The 19,665-nt window shown below is 39.3% G+C and overlaps 1 protein-coding gene across 2 annotated transcripts in view; it reads right to left on the bottom strand.

The window, feature by feature from the left end:
* Window positions 1-13,316: 13,316 nt before the first annotated feature.
* LOC127657026 (bromo adjacent homology domain-containing 1 protein-like) overlaps window positions 13,317-19,665 on the bottom strand; it is a 43,111-nt gene continuing 36,762 nt past the window's right edge. For both annotated transcript variants that reach the window (XM_052145664.1, XM_052145665.1), the window contains exons 3-7: window positions 18,124-18,497; window positions 17,149-17,308; window positions 16,868-16,947; window positions 16,402-16,493; window positions 13,317-15,650 (exon numbers count right to left, since the gene is read on the bottom strand). In XM_052145664.1, the coding sequence (XP_052001624.1) occupies window positions 15,467-15,650; window positions 16,402-16,493; window positions 16,868-16,947; window positions 17,149-17,308; window positions 18,124-18,497 (890 nt within the window). In that variant the 3' untranslated portion in view covers window positions 13,317-15,466. The remainder of the gene's footprint in view (window positions 15,651-16,401; window positions 16,494-16,867; window positions 16,948-17,148; window positions 17,309-18,123; window positions 18,498-19,665) is intronic.

The raw sequence follows: 19,665 nt of genomic DNA, 5'->3' as shown, positions 1-19,665 counted from the left end.
TTTCATCCAATTTCAAATTTACCATTTATCTCTAAGGTAGTGGAAAAGTGTATTGCAGTTCAAATTCATGAACATCTTTCTAATAACAACTTGTATGAACAATTTCAATCTGGATTTCGTCCCCACCATAGCACTGAGACTTCTCTTGTCAGAATAACCAGTGATCTATTGTTGGCAGCTGACTCTGGGCTTTTATCCATACTTGTCCTTCTAGACTTGAGCGCTGCCTTTGATACTGTCTCACATAAGATACTTCTTGACAGATTAACTTCTATTGGTATTACTGGCACTGCACTGTCTTGGTTTAGGTCATATCTATCTGGACGCAGTCAGCGTATTCAATTAAAAGGTTTTCGATCAAGAACATCTACAGTCACCACTGGTGTTCCCCAGGGTTCTGTCTTGGGCCCGCTTCTTTTCATTATTTATATGCTCCCTCTTGGTTATATTTTGAGGAAATACGGGATTCATTTCCACTGTTATGTGGATGAAACCCAACTTTACCTGTCTGCCAAAACCACTGGTTCATTTCCACCACCATTCTTGTCCAGCTGTTTAGCTGAAATTAAAGATTGGCTTTCAGCTAACTTCTTGAAGGTAAATGGCAACAAAACTGAGGCTCTGCTTGTTGGCACTAGATCTGTTTTGTCTAAATCGAACTGTCTTACTTTGTACATTGACAATACTGCAATCTGTCCTTCTTCACAGGTTAAAAGTTTGGGTGTCATCATGGATAGCACACTATCTTTTGAAACTCAAATTAATAATATTACGCGGATTGCATACTTCCACTTGCGTAATATTAACCGTCTCCGTACCTTTCTTTCAAATAATAATACTGCTGTTCTTATTCACGCACTGGTCACTTCACGTATAGACTACTGTAATGCTCTTTTCACAGGTGTTCCCTCTAAATTGCTACATAAGCTTCAGTTGGTTCAGAATTCTGCAGCTCGTGTTCTATCTAGAACACCTTCTACTGAGTACATCTCTCCAGTTCTTCAGCAATTACACTGGCTTCCAGTAAAGTATAGAGTTGAATTCAAGATCCTGTTACTTACTTTTAAGGCACTTCATAATCTTGCACCCCAATACCTTACACAACTTCTCCATGTTCTCCATGGCAGTTGATGTGCCAACCCAGCCGGGGCTCCGTCCATGAGCCAGCGGCTGTGTGCCCATTGCACACGGCACCCCAACCCTGTTTGGAGATGTCTGTGGTGACCAGAATACGTTGGGAAACCTGCTGTAGGGGGACTCCTGTCCGCAGAAAACAGAGGTCTGTCCAGGGTTTGAAATTCTGGTGGCAGGAGGGGTAATGAACACGGTATGTGCCGCGGCGCCATGCCCATCTTGGGACTCAAGTCTGAAGCCAGTGCTGAAGCGGTCTCATATGCATCAACCCCAGCGGTGTGACCGCTGCGAAGGATGCCATATGCCCCAGGAGCCTCTGGAATTGTTTTAGAGGAACTGCTATGCCTAGCAAGAACAAGGTGATGTATTTCAGCACCAACTACACGTGCTCGTTGGTGAGGCGCACTATCATTGAGACTGAGTCTAACTCCTTGCCAAGAGAAGAGATGCTCTGAACCGGGGCGAGCTTGCTCTTTTCCCAGTTGACCTGAAGCCTGGTCCCTGTGAGTGCACAGTAACTCTCGAGAGTGGGCTAGGATGAGCCAGTCATCGAGGTAGTTGAGTATGCGGATGCCCACTTCCCTTAGCAGGCAAGGGCTGCCTCTGCGACCTTCGTGAAGACGCGAGGGGACAGGGACAGAAGGCCGAATGGGAGGACCTTGTACTGATACACCTGGCCGTTGAACGCGAACTGTAGGAAGGGTCAATATTGAGGCAAGATAGAGATGTGGAAGTACACGTCCTTCAGGTCTACCACTGCGAACAAATCCTGATGCCGGATGCATGTTAGAATGTGTTTCTGCATGAGCATCTTGAACGGGAGTTTGTGCAAGGCCCGGTTGAAAACTCACAAGTCCAGGATCGGCAAGCCACCGCCTTTTTTGGGTATGATGAAGTAGGGCTGTAGAAACCCTTCTTCATCTCAGCTGGAGGGACAGGCTCTATCGTGTATTTGAGTTAAAAGGTTGCGATCTCTGCACATAGGGTGTTGGCGTCTTCGCGGTGCACCGAGGTAAAACGGATACGGACGAAAGGGGGTGGGGCCTGGAGAACTGAATCGCGTAGCTGAGTTGGATGGTCCTGGCAAACCAACACGACGGGATTGGAAGTGAATGCCATGATTCCAAGCTCCGTGCGTGGGGCACTAAGGGGATGATCATTTTTGACGTACCTGGTAGGGCTACGCAGTGAGGAAGAGCAGGTAGTGTTGTGTTGGGAGGCAAAAGTGCATCCCGAGGCTTTGGTGCTGAGAAAAGACTCAAAGCACTTTAGCAGGTTAGTGAGTGAGGAGGAGGTCCTGTGTAGGTGTGGACTCGTCAGAACTGGCCAGCTGGGGGACAGCAGTCATGTGTCTGGAGGAGAAGCTGCACTGGTGTGCAGAGAAGGAGAAAGCTGCTGATACGTGCCGTAGATCCAACAGCAACGCTCAGCAGAGGTGAGTGGAACAGAAGTGATCTCAGCTCGCTGACTGCACAACCGCTCGGCTCCGAAGAAAAAATCTGAATGGACAGATGCACGATTCCCTCCTTTTTTACCCGTATGTCCGGCGGAGGGACATGCAAATTCTGTCTGCCAATTTCTCATTGGCCTTTTCTAAAGTTCAGAGGTAACCGAGGCCTTCAAGAAAGACCCCTTGTGTCACTTCATTCGACACAATGTCGAGTGAGTGACAGACGGGGAACGTGACTGTGTGCACCTTTAAAAACAACCTTTGTGCATCTCAAGTATATTTTGGATCCAAATATAGCTCTGACAGGTTTATATTATTTTAAATCAACTAGAAAGGAAGCATAAAAGATTTTAAACTATGGAAATGGCAAGCAACAGTTTGCTCTTTACAGTATAAATAGCCATTATTCAGTATTGCCTTTGGCTTAAATCCTGATTAAATGAGTTGCTATACATTTAAAAGCCAATAAAACCAATAACCTACTTGTTCATTGGAAAGATAGCAACATCAAAATGTACTTAGCTTACAACATTAGCATAACCAAAGAACAAAAACCATCATTATTGCTTGCAAGACATTAACATCATTTTTCACAATGATCATTAATAATGCAAACAAAAGATTCCAGCAGAATCTAATTTAGCCCACAGTGTATGCTCGATTCATTCAGTCTGTCTGCACTCAGGTAAATGTGCAGAACGATCCATATTCCTCCATAATGGTTATTATCCATGATCATTGCCAAATCCATATTCCTCTAATGTTAGCATCAAAGTAATTCTATTTGATCAAAAGTGTGCTGAGCATCATATAAGATGCATCTGTATCTGTTGTATGATGCACATGAAATATGCATGAAGCATAAATAACTCACGAAGAAGAAGAAATGCCTTTCCGATATGAACCCTGTATAATAAAATATGTAAAAACAAAAAACTAAATAAAAAAAGAATATATGGTTTTTCCAACTGCTTGCAAGTACTTTCCAAGCTGGCCTGAGGATTAAAGGATCCAGGTGGCCAGATAAAGTCAAAAGTGGATCAAGTGGACGGTGCTGGGATTTGTGAGATGCTTGAAGCTCTCTGAGAGTTTGAGCATGCTGAAGAAAATAATTAATTTCAAACGTCATTATATTGACAGCTTGGGTATAGCCTACTATAATGAAAGCTAAAGCAAACTCAAAACTTTGGTAATTTTGACTAAAACGATCAGAAGTTCAAGAAGAAACTGTGACAAGGTTATTTCATTCGTGTTTTTCACTGCTTAAATTGTGCATGATATGCAAAAGGAATTTAAATATTACAAATACTGAAATAATATATCTCAGCTTCATCACAATGATATATGACCTACTCCATCATTTTCAATCACTTTGACCCAAATACACTGTTTTATGAACTAAAAAAGAGGAAAGAATCAGCCAACATTTAAACTATTATATCTAGGCATTCTTGACGAATTACTGAAACCTAAAAATTTGCCAATATTAGAAAGCTGGGGATCAAAGTATTGAGCAGATCACATATAATTAGTTCTGATTGATTAACATTAACTTAGATCTCAGTAACTTCACATCAAATAACAAATATATTTTTATTTTTAAAGTGGAATCTACACAGGAAAGTATGGACAGGTGAATATACTGTATACATACACAGATGAGCCAAAACATTATGACCACTCACAAATGAAGCAAATAACGTTGATCATCTCCTAACAAGGCCACATGTAGGTCTGGATAGATTAGATGGAAAGCGAACAATCAGAAATGGCCAGGAGAAACCTGAGGGACTGACAAGAAACCCTGGGTCCGCCATTCATGTGGACATCAGTTTGACACGTGCCACCTACCTAAACATCGTTGCAGACCAGGTACACCCCTTCATTGCAATGATATTCCCTGATGGCAGTGGCCTCTTTCAGCAGGATAATGTGCCCTGCCACACATTGTTTAGGAATGGTTTGAGGAACATGATGAAGAGTTCAAGGTGTTTCCCTGGCCACCAAATTTTCCAGATCTTAATCCGATTGAGTATCTGTGGGATATACTGGACCAACAAGTCTTATCAACTGTGGTTCCACCTCGTGGATCTGCTGCTAATTTATTGGTGCCAGATACCACAGGACACCTTCAGGGGTCTTGTAAATTCCATACCTCGGCAGATCAGCGCTGTTTTGGTGGCACGCAGAAGACCAACAGCATATTAGTCCTGTGGTCATAATGTTTTGGCTCATTGGTGTATACCTACTGTGGCGCCGACGGAAGTTGTTCCCCACTATCTTTATAGTGTGGGGAACTTTTTTGTGTGTGTGCTTTTTTGTTTTCTTATGATGTCATTAGGAGTAATTAGGGATTATTATTATAGGACAGCGATTCAGACAAATATCCCTGTGGTCCAACTAGAGAAAAATATAATAATAATAATAATAATAATAATAATAAATATATATTTAAGCAATATCACGATACGGTACGATATGGCCCAACATCAACACTGCTGCGACCGAGTGCCATAGTAAATGTTTAACTTTATCTGAGGACGGTCATAAACATGCACTTGTGCATGAAACTACTTTAGAATCAGAATCTGCCGTTGCTGGTTCAAACCAAATGATGCGTCCAAGCATTTGTTAGTAATTCAAAAATGTAACTTCAGAAATAGTATTACGGCTTGTGCTGTTTCTAACAAGTTATTGGATAAACAAGGATGGATGTGTGTGTGTTTGTGAGAGAGAGAGAGAGAGAGAGAGAGAGAGAGAGAGAGAGATGGAGCGAGTGCAATCACCTGTTGCCAAACCCAAGCAGAGATGCTGTCAGCCTTCTGAAGATCAGCTTTCTCAGTGGAAAAGTAACCACTCATGCGGGGGTATTTTTCCCTATTTATATAGCCACAAGAGTGCGCAAAAGTCTTTCACTATAGAAACTGCAATGTCCTCTGCCATTTTAAACAGTGTGGAACACTCCAATGTGGAAAGTTCGATAAGAGGTAAGCGCCTTCAGATTGTGTAATTAAACAGTCTGTTGTGTCTCTCAGCTGTGATGAGCTGTATTGCTTCCATCCCCTAAGGATGACCTGCCTGCTGATCATAACACTGGCTAGGACCCATTTTTATATATTCATCCCCTATATTAATGACCGCCCCTTTGCCTAAAATACAGAGTCTGGGGCAAAACTGATTTTGAGTGTCCAATACATCACACATAAAACTCTGAACCCTCAACCAAAAATCTTGGATCTTAACACACCACCAGAAAACATGGGTTGTGTCCCCATCTTCTGATTGGCATCGCCAGTAGGTGGGTGTGTCTTTCAGACCAAGCCTATACAATCTAGAGGGGGTGCAACAGAATCATTGTAAAATCTTCAATTGCAGAAGTGGCTCCCTTGCATCTCTAGATGTAGACTTGACATTTTATTTTAATCATAGCCCACACTCCCTCCTCCAATACCAAGTTTAAATCTTTCTCCCATAATCTCTTGAGAGAAGTTGAAGCTCCATCCCCCAGACACTGAATTAGCAGGGAATAATACACTGATGCCCCATGGCCTTTTCCAAAAGCAGTAATCACCGCTTCTAGGTGTATGCTACTCCCAAAAATGGTACAGAGCAGGTGGTGCAGCTATAAATACCTAAAGAATTGAGACCTGGGGATCCCAAAATGTTGAACCATATTTTCAAAGGATCTCAACACTCCACACTCATACAAGTCACTGAGCATACTAACCTCTCTCACAATCCACTCTGTCCAGTAGAAAGGGGACTTATTAATACATAATCGTAGGTTCAGCCATATGCTCAAAGCAACATTTAAATAAATGGCTGAATTAAACACTCAGGACACTTTTGTCCATAGCGCGTGCATATGCGAGATAAAGGAGTGTAACTTAACTTCTCTGGTTAGTTTTATAGGCTTTGCAATGGCGAAATAGGGGCAAGAACTTTCTGTTCAATACAAAACCAGAGAGGGGCTATCTCAGTTGGAAGCGACCAATGAGCCAAATATCTGAGACCGGATGCATAATAATAAAACATAATCTTGGTCAAAACCTTTGTCAATCAACTTACTGAAATGTAAACTGGGACATTTACCATTCCAAATGAAGGACTTTGCAAAGCTATCAAATTGCTTGAAATAAGAGAGGGGGCATCTATAGAGAGAGATTGTAGCAGGTAGTTGGAATTTTGCAATTAATTTTAATAACATTAATCTTCCCAATCATAGATAAATGTAATGAAACCCATCTGCCCACATTGATCGAAAATGTTTACATTTTAATAAAAAGGTTAACTAAATCACACAAAATTGCTGGGAATAAAATGCCCAAATACTTAATGCCCTGTTTGGGCCACTAGAAGTACCCAGCTGAAAAGCTCTAACTGGCAGTACGCTGTCAGAGCCAAAGCTTCAGATTTAGACCAATTGACTGTTTCCAGAGAACTTAGAAAAGGAATGAATAACTCTGTGGAGGTAAGGCATAGATCTAGTAGGATCAGAGATGAATAATACAATATCATCTGCATAAAGCAAAAGCTTATGTGACATACCTCCTGCCACCACCCCTGGAAAATCATCCTCCTTTTTTATTGTGGCTGTTAATGGTTCCAGGGCAAGGCAGAGCAATAATGGGGAAAGAGGGCAACGCTGCTGGGTGCCCCTATCCAGAGTAAAATTATCGGAAATTAATTCATTTGTATTTACCGCCGCCACTGGGTGTCTATAAAGTAATTGAATCCATCCAATAAAAGTATTCCCAAACCCGTATATTTCCAAAATCTTTAAAATATAATCCCAGTCTACCATATAAAATGCCTTTTTAGCGTCAAGTGAGATGGCAGTGGCAGGAATCTGATCATTCGCCACTGACCACATGATACTGATGAAACGCCTCATGTTATCAGAAGAGCTATGGCCCCAAATAAACACCACCTGATCTATATTTATAAAAGATGTCATAACTTTACTTAATCGGTTAGCCAAAATTCTTGACAATATTTTAACATCTAGCTGGGTCTGGGAAATTGGACGGTAACTCTTACACTCGATTGGATTTTTCTCCTTTTTAAGAATCAGACTGATCCAGGCTTGTGTCATGGTTGGCAAAAGCTTTCTATTATTTAATGATTCTGTATAAACTTCTAGCAAAAGAGGAGTCATTTCTGTAGCATAAGATTTTTTTTTCAATGCTGACTGCAATGCTGTCTGGCCCCGGAGTCTTACCTGTAGGCAAGGCCTTAATTACCTCGCCAAGCTCCTCCAAGTTTATCTCAGAATCAAGAGAATTTTTTTGCTCAGTCATCAGTTTAGGAATTTCTAATATTTCCACAAAGTGTCTAATGTTTTCATCAGTAGACAAAGACATGGAACTATTGAGATCAAGATAGAATTATTTAAAAGCATTATTAATATTAATGGCCAAGGTAAATATTTCACCACCAGTAGATTTACTGAGAGAATGGTGAAAAAGTTTTATATATCTAGCCAGAAGCTTCCCTGCTTTGTCCCCTGACTCAAAGTATGAATAGCCCTGAATATCCAAAACTCCACCTTCTGTGACAAAATAGTATTATATCTGTATTTCAATTGGGTCAATTCTCTGAGGCCATTAGACGGCATTCTGCACTTCAGCTCTGCCTCGGGACTTTTAATATTCCCTTCAAATTCCACGAGTTCTTGTGCTTTGGATATTTTGGTAAATGAGACTGATACTGTATGATCCATCCCCTAAAACCCGCCTTAAGTGTATCCCAAGCCACACCCACATAGGATAATAAGGACCAATTGGTCTCTGTATAGACATTGATTTCAGCCTTTAGCATTTGTTGGAATTCTTGTGCTTTGGATATTTTGGTAAATGAGACATACTGTATGATCCGTCCCCTAAAACCCGTCTTAAGTGTATCCCAAGCCACACCCACATAGGATAATAAGGACCAATTGGTCTCTGTATAGACATTGATTTCAGCCTTTAGCATTTGTTGGAATTCAGGATTTTGCAAAAGGGATGCATTAAAGCGGCAACTACATGATTTATTTTTCTCTGTATGTGGCAACACCTCTAAACACACCAGGGCATGATTTGAGACTAAAATGTTTCCAATTGAGCTATCAAAAACAGATTAAATGAGGGACTTAAAATAAATAGACTAAAAAAAAATCTATTCTAGAGTAAATTGTGTGGACTGAAGAAAAAAATGTATAGTCCCTACCAGATAGGTTCAAAAAAATCTCAAAAAATCTGTACACATCATGTGAAGCATCACTGTTGCTCTTGGGTGCTTGCACACTTTTGCTTCACTGTGATCAAAAAGGACTGAGTCCATCAAAAGATTAAAATCTCCTCCAAATATTATATCACGAGGGGTGCCAGAGGCTTGCGACATCCCTTCAAAATCTATAAAAAAGTTAGGTACATAAATATTTGAATATAAAATAAGAATTTGTCCCTGAATTTCAGCTAAAACAATAATGACTCTTCCTAATGTATCTTTAATCTGTTTGAGACATTTGAATTGTAGATGTTTACTAATCAGTGTAATGACTCCCCTGCTCTTACGCAAGTCAGCATTATGAAAAAAATGCCCACCCCATATTTTCCATTTTGTGGGGTGCCCCAATCCATTCACATTCCATGTGAAGAGAGACAATCCACTCATATTAACATTTGACATTTTGACATGTAAGAATTTGAGACGTGTGAATGGGTGAATGAGACAGTGTAAAGTGCTTTGAATACCGATAAGGTTAAAAAGGTGCTATATAAGTGCAAACCATTAACACTGAAACCATGCAAGCTCATTATTTATTCAAGCCTGTTGCATGCTGAGAACACCAGCTTTGAAAAGTTAAGTAAAATGTACATATTTTATTTAAGAGTGAAATTAACTCACATTAGCGAATAAATATGACATGGTTTTCTACTTTAGGATTGATGCAGCATTGTAAAGTTAACAAACAATCATAAATAATCTTATAAATTAGAGCATTCATTTTTACATGTTTGAATGAAGTACAAATGTAGAATTTACTTATTTTTAAGTTTACGCCTAAACTTTTTTAATACAGAAAGTACTTTGTTTTTCTTGTTTAATTTACTTAATTAAAATGACCTAAAGCAACACAACTATATCACAACATGATTTCATTGTGTTCTATCAGTTTAATTTTTTCAAATGGAAGTATACTTACTCCATTTGAGTTGGGACTACATGAAAGCTTTTTGTGATGTTAATGTAGAATTGATGAAACTGGGCAAGGGAATTCAATTTCACAGGATGCTTTGCAGAGGACACGATAGGGAGAGTAAATGTTAAAATTAAGAGTTATTTTGATGTGTTCTTGTGCAAGATGAATATATTAATGTGTGATGATTTTTTATGTTTAGAAGAGTTTCTGATATGTTTGAGTTCTGGGGGTTACCATTATGGTGAAGAGTGGAGCTTTATAGTATGGTGAGGACAGATAGATGTTGCTCAAATAATCGTAACCTTTTATCAAATGCTATGATAACCATGTGTAGTTTATTAAACTACATCAAAGTCTGTCTAGCAAGTCAGTCCACTGTCGGACACCTTTGTTGGGCAACTGTTTCCAGTCATGCCAAGGCAAATACTATCTACTTGAATGGAGAAAGACCAAAATCTCAAAATAGCAATAAAATCTGACAATACTGGAATCGATAATTGTGATTTTTAACCTCATATTATGCAAAAAAAAAAATTCCCGGCTTGTATAGCTAATGTGCATGCACGTTCTAGAGTTGAATGACAGGTGATGTCTGTATCTAAAAGGTGATTAGCCCTTTTAACTATATGGCAGAACCTTTCTTTCTTTTCGACTGTTGGGGGCTCAGAGCTCCTTGGTTGAGCTTTCCAATTTCTCCCATTCTTTATAATAGAAGTGGCCTATTTTTGATAAGTAATCTCTGACTACACACTGCAGTGTTTCCAACCTGCATGTATTTTGCATGCTAACATTCACTTTCACTAGTTAGTACATACAGAAATAAAATAGACTTTGAGTTACATTGACACTTCTAATTTTATTGAATTTACTCAGTTCAACTAGGTTCTTTCTACACAAAGTGTTTTGTTGAGATTACATAAGTAATTTTTTGTTAAGACAACTCACTCGTGGAACTACTGTCCACTATTGAATCAACAGTCAATGAGCCATTTTCTTTTTTGTGTACTTAATCTTTACTGCTATATTTACTTCACCATAAAATCTTTTTTTATTAAATTTTTTTCAGTGTACATACATATATACTGCATGTACATACACATACATGTGAATTTAAAATGTTATATGCAGCAAGGTTTTGTTGATTTGCATTCTAAAAGGATGTAGCAGTGTAGATATTTCACTACCTATTACAGGGATACTATATCCAAAAATATAAATGGTTGTTCCATACCCATTTGACTTGCTTTCTTTCATGGAACACAAAAGGATGTTAAGCAGACTGTTATCCTCAGTCACCATTTACTTTTATTGTATGCAAACAGTCTCTAATTGCTTTCATAAGATTCAGTTCTTTCTGTCAGGCACAAGAGGGTCATTGTAGGTTCAGAATGACACCCTGTGGTAACTGTGCTTCATTGCAGCTTGTGTTCTTTAAACGGTTACTCATAACCAAAGGGCGCAACTTACGCATATAATAAGTATATAGGGACTAGATATTAACCACAACGACTTTGTGCAGTTAAAACCAAATGCATAAAAAATCCAATCATTCTCAATTATAAATCATAGCATGGCTTTACCCCCACAGATGTGTAAACATTGATTTAAGGTGATTTACAGAGCAATAAACTGAGCCTCTAGGAAAAATAAACACAGATCTGAAAAAACGTCATTCATTATGTATTAATATGGATTTTGTTCCGCAGTTTTTTACATAGATGCCTCCAGAACATTTGAGAAGCCATTTTAACATCTCACAACCAGTCAGCACTAAATAGTACATAAACCTTTGTAAATAAGTGGTTTCTGGTTCATTCAAATACACCTCAATACAACTGACATGAAAAAACTAACAATGATGAGAGTTGATGCTCATATATTATTTATTCATTTTAAATATTTTCCTCTTATAATATACATTTCTATCTTAAATAATACAAATGCGCTGTGCTATATTTATAATTTCAAAGAATGCCCAGTACTTCCATGCTGCACTGAAATATATATATATATATATACACACACACAGTATCTCACAAAAGTGAGTACACCCCTAACATTTGTAAATATTTGATTATACATTTTCATGTGACAACACTGAAGAAATGACACTTTGATGCAATGTAAAGTGGTGAGTGTACAGCTTGTATAACAGTGTACATTTGCTGTCCCCTCAAAATAACTCAACACACAGCCATTAATGTCTAAACCGCTGGCAACAGAAGTGAGTACACCTCTAAGTAAAAATGTCCAAATTGGGCCCAAAGTGTCAATACTTTGTGTGGCCACCATTATTTTCCAGCACTGCTTTAACCCTCTTGGGCAAGGAGTTCACCAGAGCTTCACAGGTTGCCACTGGAGTCCTCTTCCACCCCTCCATGAAGACATCATGGAGCTGGTGGATGTTAGAGACCTTGTGCTCCTCCACCTTCCATTTGAGGATGCCCCACAGATGCTCAATAGGGTTTAGGTCTGGAGACATATGGCCAGTTCATCACCTTCACCCTCAGCTTCTTTAGCAAGGCAGTGGTCATCTTGGAGGTGTGTTTGGGGTCGTTATCATGCTGGAATACTGCCCTGCAACTCAGTCTCCGAAGGGAGGGGATCATGCTCTGCTTCAGTATGCCACAGTATATGTTGGTATTCATGGTTCCCTCAGTGAACTGTACCTCCCCAGTGCCGGCAGCACTCATGCAGCCCCAGACCATGACACTCCCACCACCATGCTTGACTGTAGGCAAGACACACTTGTCTTTGTACTCCTCACCTGGTTGCCGCCACACACGCTTGACACCATCTGAACCAAATAAGTTTATCTTGGTCTCATCAGACCACAGGACATGGTTCCAGTAATCCATGTCCCTAGTCTACTTATCTTCAGCAAACTGTTTATGGGCTTTCTTGTGCATCATCTTTAGAAGAGGCTTCCTTCTGGGACGACAGCCATGCAGACCAATTTGATGCAGTGTGCGGCGTATGGTCGGAGCACTGACAAGGCTGACCCCCCCACCCCTTCAACCTCTGCAGCAATGCTGGCAGCACTCATACGTCTATTTCCCCAAGACAACCTCTGGATATGACGCTGATCACGTGCACTCAACTTCTTTGGTCGACCATGGCGAGGCCTGTTCTGAGTGGAACCTGTCCTGTTAAACCGCTGTATGGTCTTGGCCACCGTGCTGCAGCTCAGTGTCTTGGCAATCTTCTTATAGCCTAGGCCATCTTTATGTAGAGCAACAATTCTTTTTTTCAGATCCTCTGAGAGTTCTTTGCCATGAGGTGCCATGTTGAACTTCCAGTGACCAGTTTGAGGGAGTGTGAGAGCGATGACACCAAATTTAACACACCTGCTTCCCATTCACACCTGAGACCTTGGAATGCTAATGAGTCACATGACACCAGGGAGGGGAAAATGGCTATTTCGGCCCAATTTGGACATTTTCACTTAGGGGTGTACTCACTTTTGTTGCCAGTGGTTTAGACATTAATGGCTGTGTGTTGAGTTATTTTGAGGGGACAGCAAATTTACACTGTTATACAAGATGTACACTCACTACATTACATGTACAAAAATGTGAGGGGTGTACTCACTTTTGTGAGATACTGTCATGTCATATATATATATATATATTTGTATAAACACTCACCCACATACACACAAACAGCCACACATCAAAGGAGCAAAGAACATGGAATTCATGGTCAGTTTTGTATACAGAGGAATTAACTTAATCCTTTCCCCACTTTTTCAACATTTTGGTACACACTGATATATTTCTTATCCAGTACATTCTGCTAGAGAAGCATACATTTCAAAAACACTTAATTTTCACACAAACAGCAACCATTTAAGAGTCTACCCAACCACACTGCCAACCAAAGCTGCTTAAATGTTCTGCAAAACCGCTATGGCATTATACATGTCTAAATCTGCCACTATAGTAGGAGATGACATTTACCAAGATAACTGAGAAAACAGAATGGAAGATACTGTGACAAGATTATTTAACTTCTGTTTTTTTAATATTTTGGTCAACACGACTAAAGTTGGGCATAATATGGAAAGGATAAGACAGAATTCGTCTCCTAACTTCACAACGATATAATCAATTCTGATTGATTAGCATTCACTCAAGATCTCAACAACTGGAAAGGAATGGATTCTATTGAATACATCAACAAAGCGCATTTTAACATAAAAAGATTGTTAACTTAGGATAAACAGTCTTTATACAGAAACAAACCAAACCATTATAGGTCTCTTCAACCATAAGATATTAACCTTTAGGGAAACATTGTGAGTACAAAATCACCTCCAAGCTGCTTTTCTTTAACTTTTGTCTTTTGTGAAGCCAGCTTGAGATAACTTATGATTTTCAAAACAAACAGCAAAACATTTGCGTTCAAACGAGGGAGTGTGAAGGTCAGCATAGTGAGGTCAGACAATCTTATCTTTGCTTTATAGCACAGATAACAATGCGGTGCAAAATAAGCAGGCCAAAAACTTAAAAAAAAAAAGGCTTGAGAAAACAAAACAACCTTTGACACTATTATTTCTTCACATTCCAGACTGTTAACTATTAAAGGCACAAACAGACCATATAAAACAGCTTTCTCAAATCTTAATTAGCGATCTGGTAACAAAACTACCATGTAGGACGAGAAGCAAAGGGCACACGTTGAAAGCAGGCCTGTGAGCATGAGATAAAGTTTGTCTATTCACATTTGTAACTGACAGTTACCGAGCGCCTCCCGCACTAAGATTAATTCTCATTTCTTTTTGTACACTTACAACAAATACACAGTATTTTCCTGCATTGGAGATCAGTAGCAGGTGACATTTTGAGCAGAGTGATAACTGCTGACTCGGTGTATGAAAAGTTAGTGCAAACTAGTGGAGATGCTATAAGGTGGAGGCTCGGGATGTTAAGGAGTGGTGTGATAACCTTTGGTTTGCTGGGAAGGCAGAAAATGGGGATTCAACTCGGTGTAGGATATAAGGCAAGTCATGACGGGCAACAGGAGGACAAAAGCTCATTATAGCAGTACGTTAACCACTTATATTTGATCATCAAATGTTTTCTAGAATATTTGGTCCACCACAGTATGTCTGTGAATCTCCACACCCTGTTATGACAATTTAATAAAGACTGATTGGCCAATGCATCATGGATCTGATTCAAGGAAGAAAAACTCTTGGTGCCTCCTAAAAGGAGCTTGTGTTTGATTTATCTAAAAATAAATATTTTCAACCTTACATCTACAGATAATTAGGCTTAATAAGGGTGCTTTTACTACCAAAGAGAGAATATTATAACTCTATTTCATAATTCAAGGTAATTCTTAATGTACCTGCATTAATCTTTTTTATTCTTTATACACTCGTACAGCAACTATAAAAGATAACTGCAAAAATAAATACTCAAATTCATGGAGTGAAAAAAATCACATTTTGGCGATCGGTACCTTTCAACTCAAGGTAGTTGTGCTCAGAATGCCATTATACAAAGTCACAAGGGAGTGCTACACAGAGCATTTATCCTAAAAGGAAAATGGAAAGCAACAACAATAACCCAACTCCTTCAAAGTCTTGTGGCCTCTCCTGTGCCATCCAGTTGATAGGAATTTGTGTCATGACTTTTGGATTCGGGTTTCAGTGTATGGCTCCATCAATGCATCCCTTCCTCTTGTCAGACCTACTGCAGGTTTTTCAGCAGACGGCCAAAACGGAAGTCGTAAACATGGCGGCAGACGAAAACCAGGTCGGGGTCTATGTCACTGGGTACACAGCGATGAGCTGGAATTACATAGTTAGAGGGAGGGACCAGGGGGCTACGTCTGGGAAAGCCCTCCTCACGACACTTCATCAAGGCACAAAATCTGAAACATGATGAAGAGCATTTCTTTATATGAAACAGCAAATGGAAATAAGGGGATAATATTTGTAATATTTTGTACTCTCCCTCATGGCGTTCCAAGACTTCTTAAGACATTTAAAGGGATAGTTCACCCAAAAATAAAAATGATCTTATAATTTACTCTCATGCCATCCCAGACATGAACGACTTTACTTTGTTCTGCTGAACACAATTGAAGAATATTCAGCTCTGTTTATCTATACAATGCAAGTGAATGGTGAGCAAGCCTTTGAAGATCCAAAAAGGAGATAAAGTCAGCAAAAATAATCAATACGACTCCAGTGGTTTAGTTAATGTAATTTGAAGCGATCCAGTTGGTTTTGGGGGATAAATAGACCAAATACTACATCTGTACATCTTGTCACTGCAGTCTCTAGGTACGATCATGACTTCAAGCTCGATTGCACCTCCTAGTGCTTGACGCATGCGTGGAGCACTAGATGGTACTTTAGGAAGTGTAATCGAGCTTGAAATCATGATCACCATGTGGCCGTGTTTGCGCCGTTGCCTGATCGGCATAATTCCTTTAGTGAATCGGGCACTAAACGAACGCAGTTAGCATGTGCAAAGAAAAACGGCGCTTTTAGCGGGCACAATTCATTCTTAGTAAATCTGCCCCTATGACATTTTTGTATTCAGAAATAACAGCATACAGGTTTGGAACAACATGAGGGTGATTAAATAATGATAGCATTTAACATCATAAGACTTACCTACAGAACTGTGCTAATGTCAATACATAGCACTTATCCTCGATACATGCCACACTGTTCTCGTCCTGATGCCGAGATGCGAAAATCTCATTCTGAAAAATTCACATGGCATCAAATACTTTAAACAAAAGAAAAAAAATTGCAACAAATACAATGGGAAACAAGTTTATTTGAACCCAAAATGGATGTTGGAGAATGTTAAAAATGTACATTTAAATATTCTCATCATGAATTATAGTACTGTACGTAAACAGGGGTGGCCCTATGGGAGGAAGATTTCATAACATGTTTGAGGGTGCTGTGACTCAAGTGTTTGTCCAGAGAACTTATTTCAGTGGTTTACAGAGCACAGGAAATTTGTGCTGACTACATCCTCGAATGAAACTCATAATCAAAAGGAAGTCAAATGTTGACATTGCAATTCCCCAGAGGACATTGCCATGCTATGGAAAATTTGTGGACTCACCTCACAGTGCATGCTGGGATTGCGGCCCCCCTGAGTGTGTTCTGGGCGGTAGTACCAAAACAAGCTCATCATCAGCTCCCCTAAAAATAGGCAGAGTATTTGGAAAATTGGTTCATGTTTTGCAGTAACAAGAAGTAATCAATATGCTCCATAGACTTTTGTATCTCTTTAATATCAAGTATTATGACTTCTTTAAAGGAGTGCCATTATGTTTGTTATAACTTTCTTTGATAACTCGCAGTGTAATGGAAAAAAGTGTTTAAAGACTTCATTTGCGATACCTGACTCAGGGTCTTCCCAGAAGGCAGAGACTTTGGCCACATAAGGCAAGGACTTCTTCCTGGGACCTGAGCGCAGCAGCACTGTGTCTCTGACCCTGATCACCTCTCCATCCCTCTGCACTCCTTCATAGCACCTACGCAGCAATGTTGAGTCCTCAGCCTTAAACAAAATGATAAAATATAGAGAATGGAAAATTGCAATATTGTGTTGTATTTTTTACATTTATCTTAACACCAATGATTTAACCATCCTGTGATGTTTGGGTAATTTCTTAGCCATTTAAGAGTTAAAAACAATGATTCTTAATCTGTATTTGGTCAAAATGCCTTTGGATTCACCACAACAATGAAGACATGAAGTAACAACAATTGTAAACAAAATTTTGATACTTTAAAAATATCTATACATAACTTTAAATCATAGAAATTCACAAATATGATTCTACGGTAAAAACAAAAAAACCTGAATGAAAACTATGAATGACTTAAAATGCTCACTCTCATTTAATAATGATGTTTCAGTTCTGAAAAATACTAAAATGCAAAATACATTTAATAAACACAAAAAGAAAATATCAACATGTGGCAAATGTTTTTAAACCATAACGTTCATTGACACAGGTGTGCCCACTGGCTGTTTCAAATATATTAAGGAAATATTTTTCCTTAAGTACCTCACTGGAATTTAATAATAATGTATTTTCCAATGATTGTGATACAACAATGTTTATAACTAACATTTGGAGTCAAACAGCTTTTCTACAAAAACTGCTAGGGGGCACAATTTTGCCATTTGCCAAGAATAAGAAATAAACATAATGTCTTTTAATGAACTTCTGCTTAAAGCAGAAGGAATATAAATTCTCTGCTTCAGGGCAACTGACACCAAAATTTCACATTTTAAACTTTCAAATGCTCCACACATAGCCAGTCTGTACTGATATCATTCCAGGACAGAGCAACTCAAGTACGTACCACGATGAATACCTCCTTTTCAGTTGCCACACCAACAGGCAGCCAGCCGTTTGTTGCCCGGTGATGGTTGATCTTAGACTGCTTGGCAGCGGTGCTCCCATGGCCTGCCCCCAGCTGGCCATCCTTAATGTGTGGGAAAGCAGCAGAGTTCCGCACCCCAGAACAAGAGCCACTGGGTGCCTTGGCCCTCTGAGGGCACTCCCGACCCACTCTTATCTGCACCTGTGGCCGACCGCTGTCGGGAAGCGGTGACTGCAGGTGGGGCACTGACTGGGTGGGTGGAGGCACGCTAGAGATGGGGCAGATGGAGAGAGGCAAGGCAGAAGGCATGCTGAAAGATGAGCTGTGATCATCCAGTGGGTAAGAATAGTCTTCTGTAGGGGGATGGAGAGAGCAAAAATTATTGATTTATATATTGCCACGGTCACAACATTTATAGTCATAAACAAACCTGTAATACACCATATTGCATGTAATACAACACTGCAGACTAATTCAGTCATAAATGAGTCGGTGTGCCAGCTGCTGTGTGGTCAGAGGCAAAGCTAAGAGCCTGTAACCACAATTAGATGCAACCTTGAGGGTATTGGATTTGGTGACAGGAACTGCACGTGAAGGTAAATATATGCAAAAATAAATGTTAGGGATTCTGCTATACTGTTTATACCACGACACATCCTCAGGATGATAAAAACTAAAACTTATCGGACACAAAGCTATAAAATTATGGTCTACTTGGCAAACTCTGTCGCAGACGAGAACTTGTAGTGTAGACAGCATCAGTGATTATAATGAAAGTAATTTAGTTTTGATGTGTCGTAATGCTTGATGAAAGCGTAGGTTATTTACGGTTTCCATAATATGTGTGCTGAGGTTTGCATTAAAAAGAATATTCCAGGTTCAATACAAGTTAAGCTCAATTGACAGCATTTATGGCATAATGTCAATTACCACAAAAAATTATTTTGACTCATCTGTCCTTTCTTTGAAAAAAGCAAAAATCAAGGTTACAGTGAGGCACTTACAATGAAAGTGAATGTGGCCAATTTTTGGAGGGTTTAAAAGCAGAAATGTGAAGCTTTTCATTTTTTAAAAGCACTTATATTCAATCCTCTGTTAAAACTCATGTGTTATTTGAGCTGTGAAGTTGTTCAAATCGTCTTTTTTACATTCATTGTAGGGTTTTCAAAGTTGTAAAATTGGAAATAACTTTACACAGAAAAGGTTAGTAAGTGATTTTATCACACTAAAATCATGTTAACACACATATTGTTTATGTCTTGTGACTATACTTTGGAAACTGAGTATTTGAACGTTTATGGATTCCCCCCCCCATTCCCTTCTAATGTAAGTACCCATATTTTTGCTTTTTAAAAAGAAAAGGAGGGATGAGACTTACATTGAGGAATATTCCTTTAATATGTGGTCACAGGTGTAAATTTACTGACTATTTTACAACGGTTTTAAACATGACTCATCCAATCATATTTTGTATATATTACTGTTAACTATAAGAATTTCTTGTTTTGAACAAAAACATGA

This window comes from Xyrauchen texanus, chromosome 16 (genome assembly GCF_025860055.1).
Source record: "Xyrauchen texanus isolate HMW12.3.18 chromosome 16, RBS_HiC_50CHRs, whole genome shotgun sequence".
Classification (NCBI taxonomy): Eukaryota; Metazoa; Chordata; class Actinopteri; order Cypriniformes; family Catostomidae; genus Xyrauchen; species Xyrauchen texanus.
This window is presented reverse-complemented; position numbering and strand designations above follow the sequence as displayed.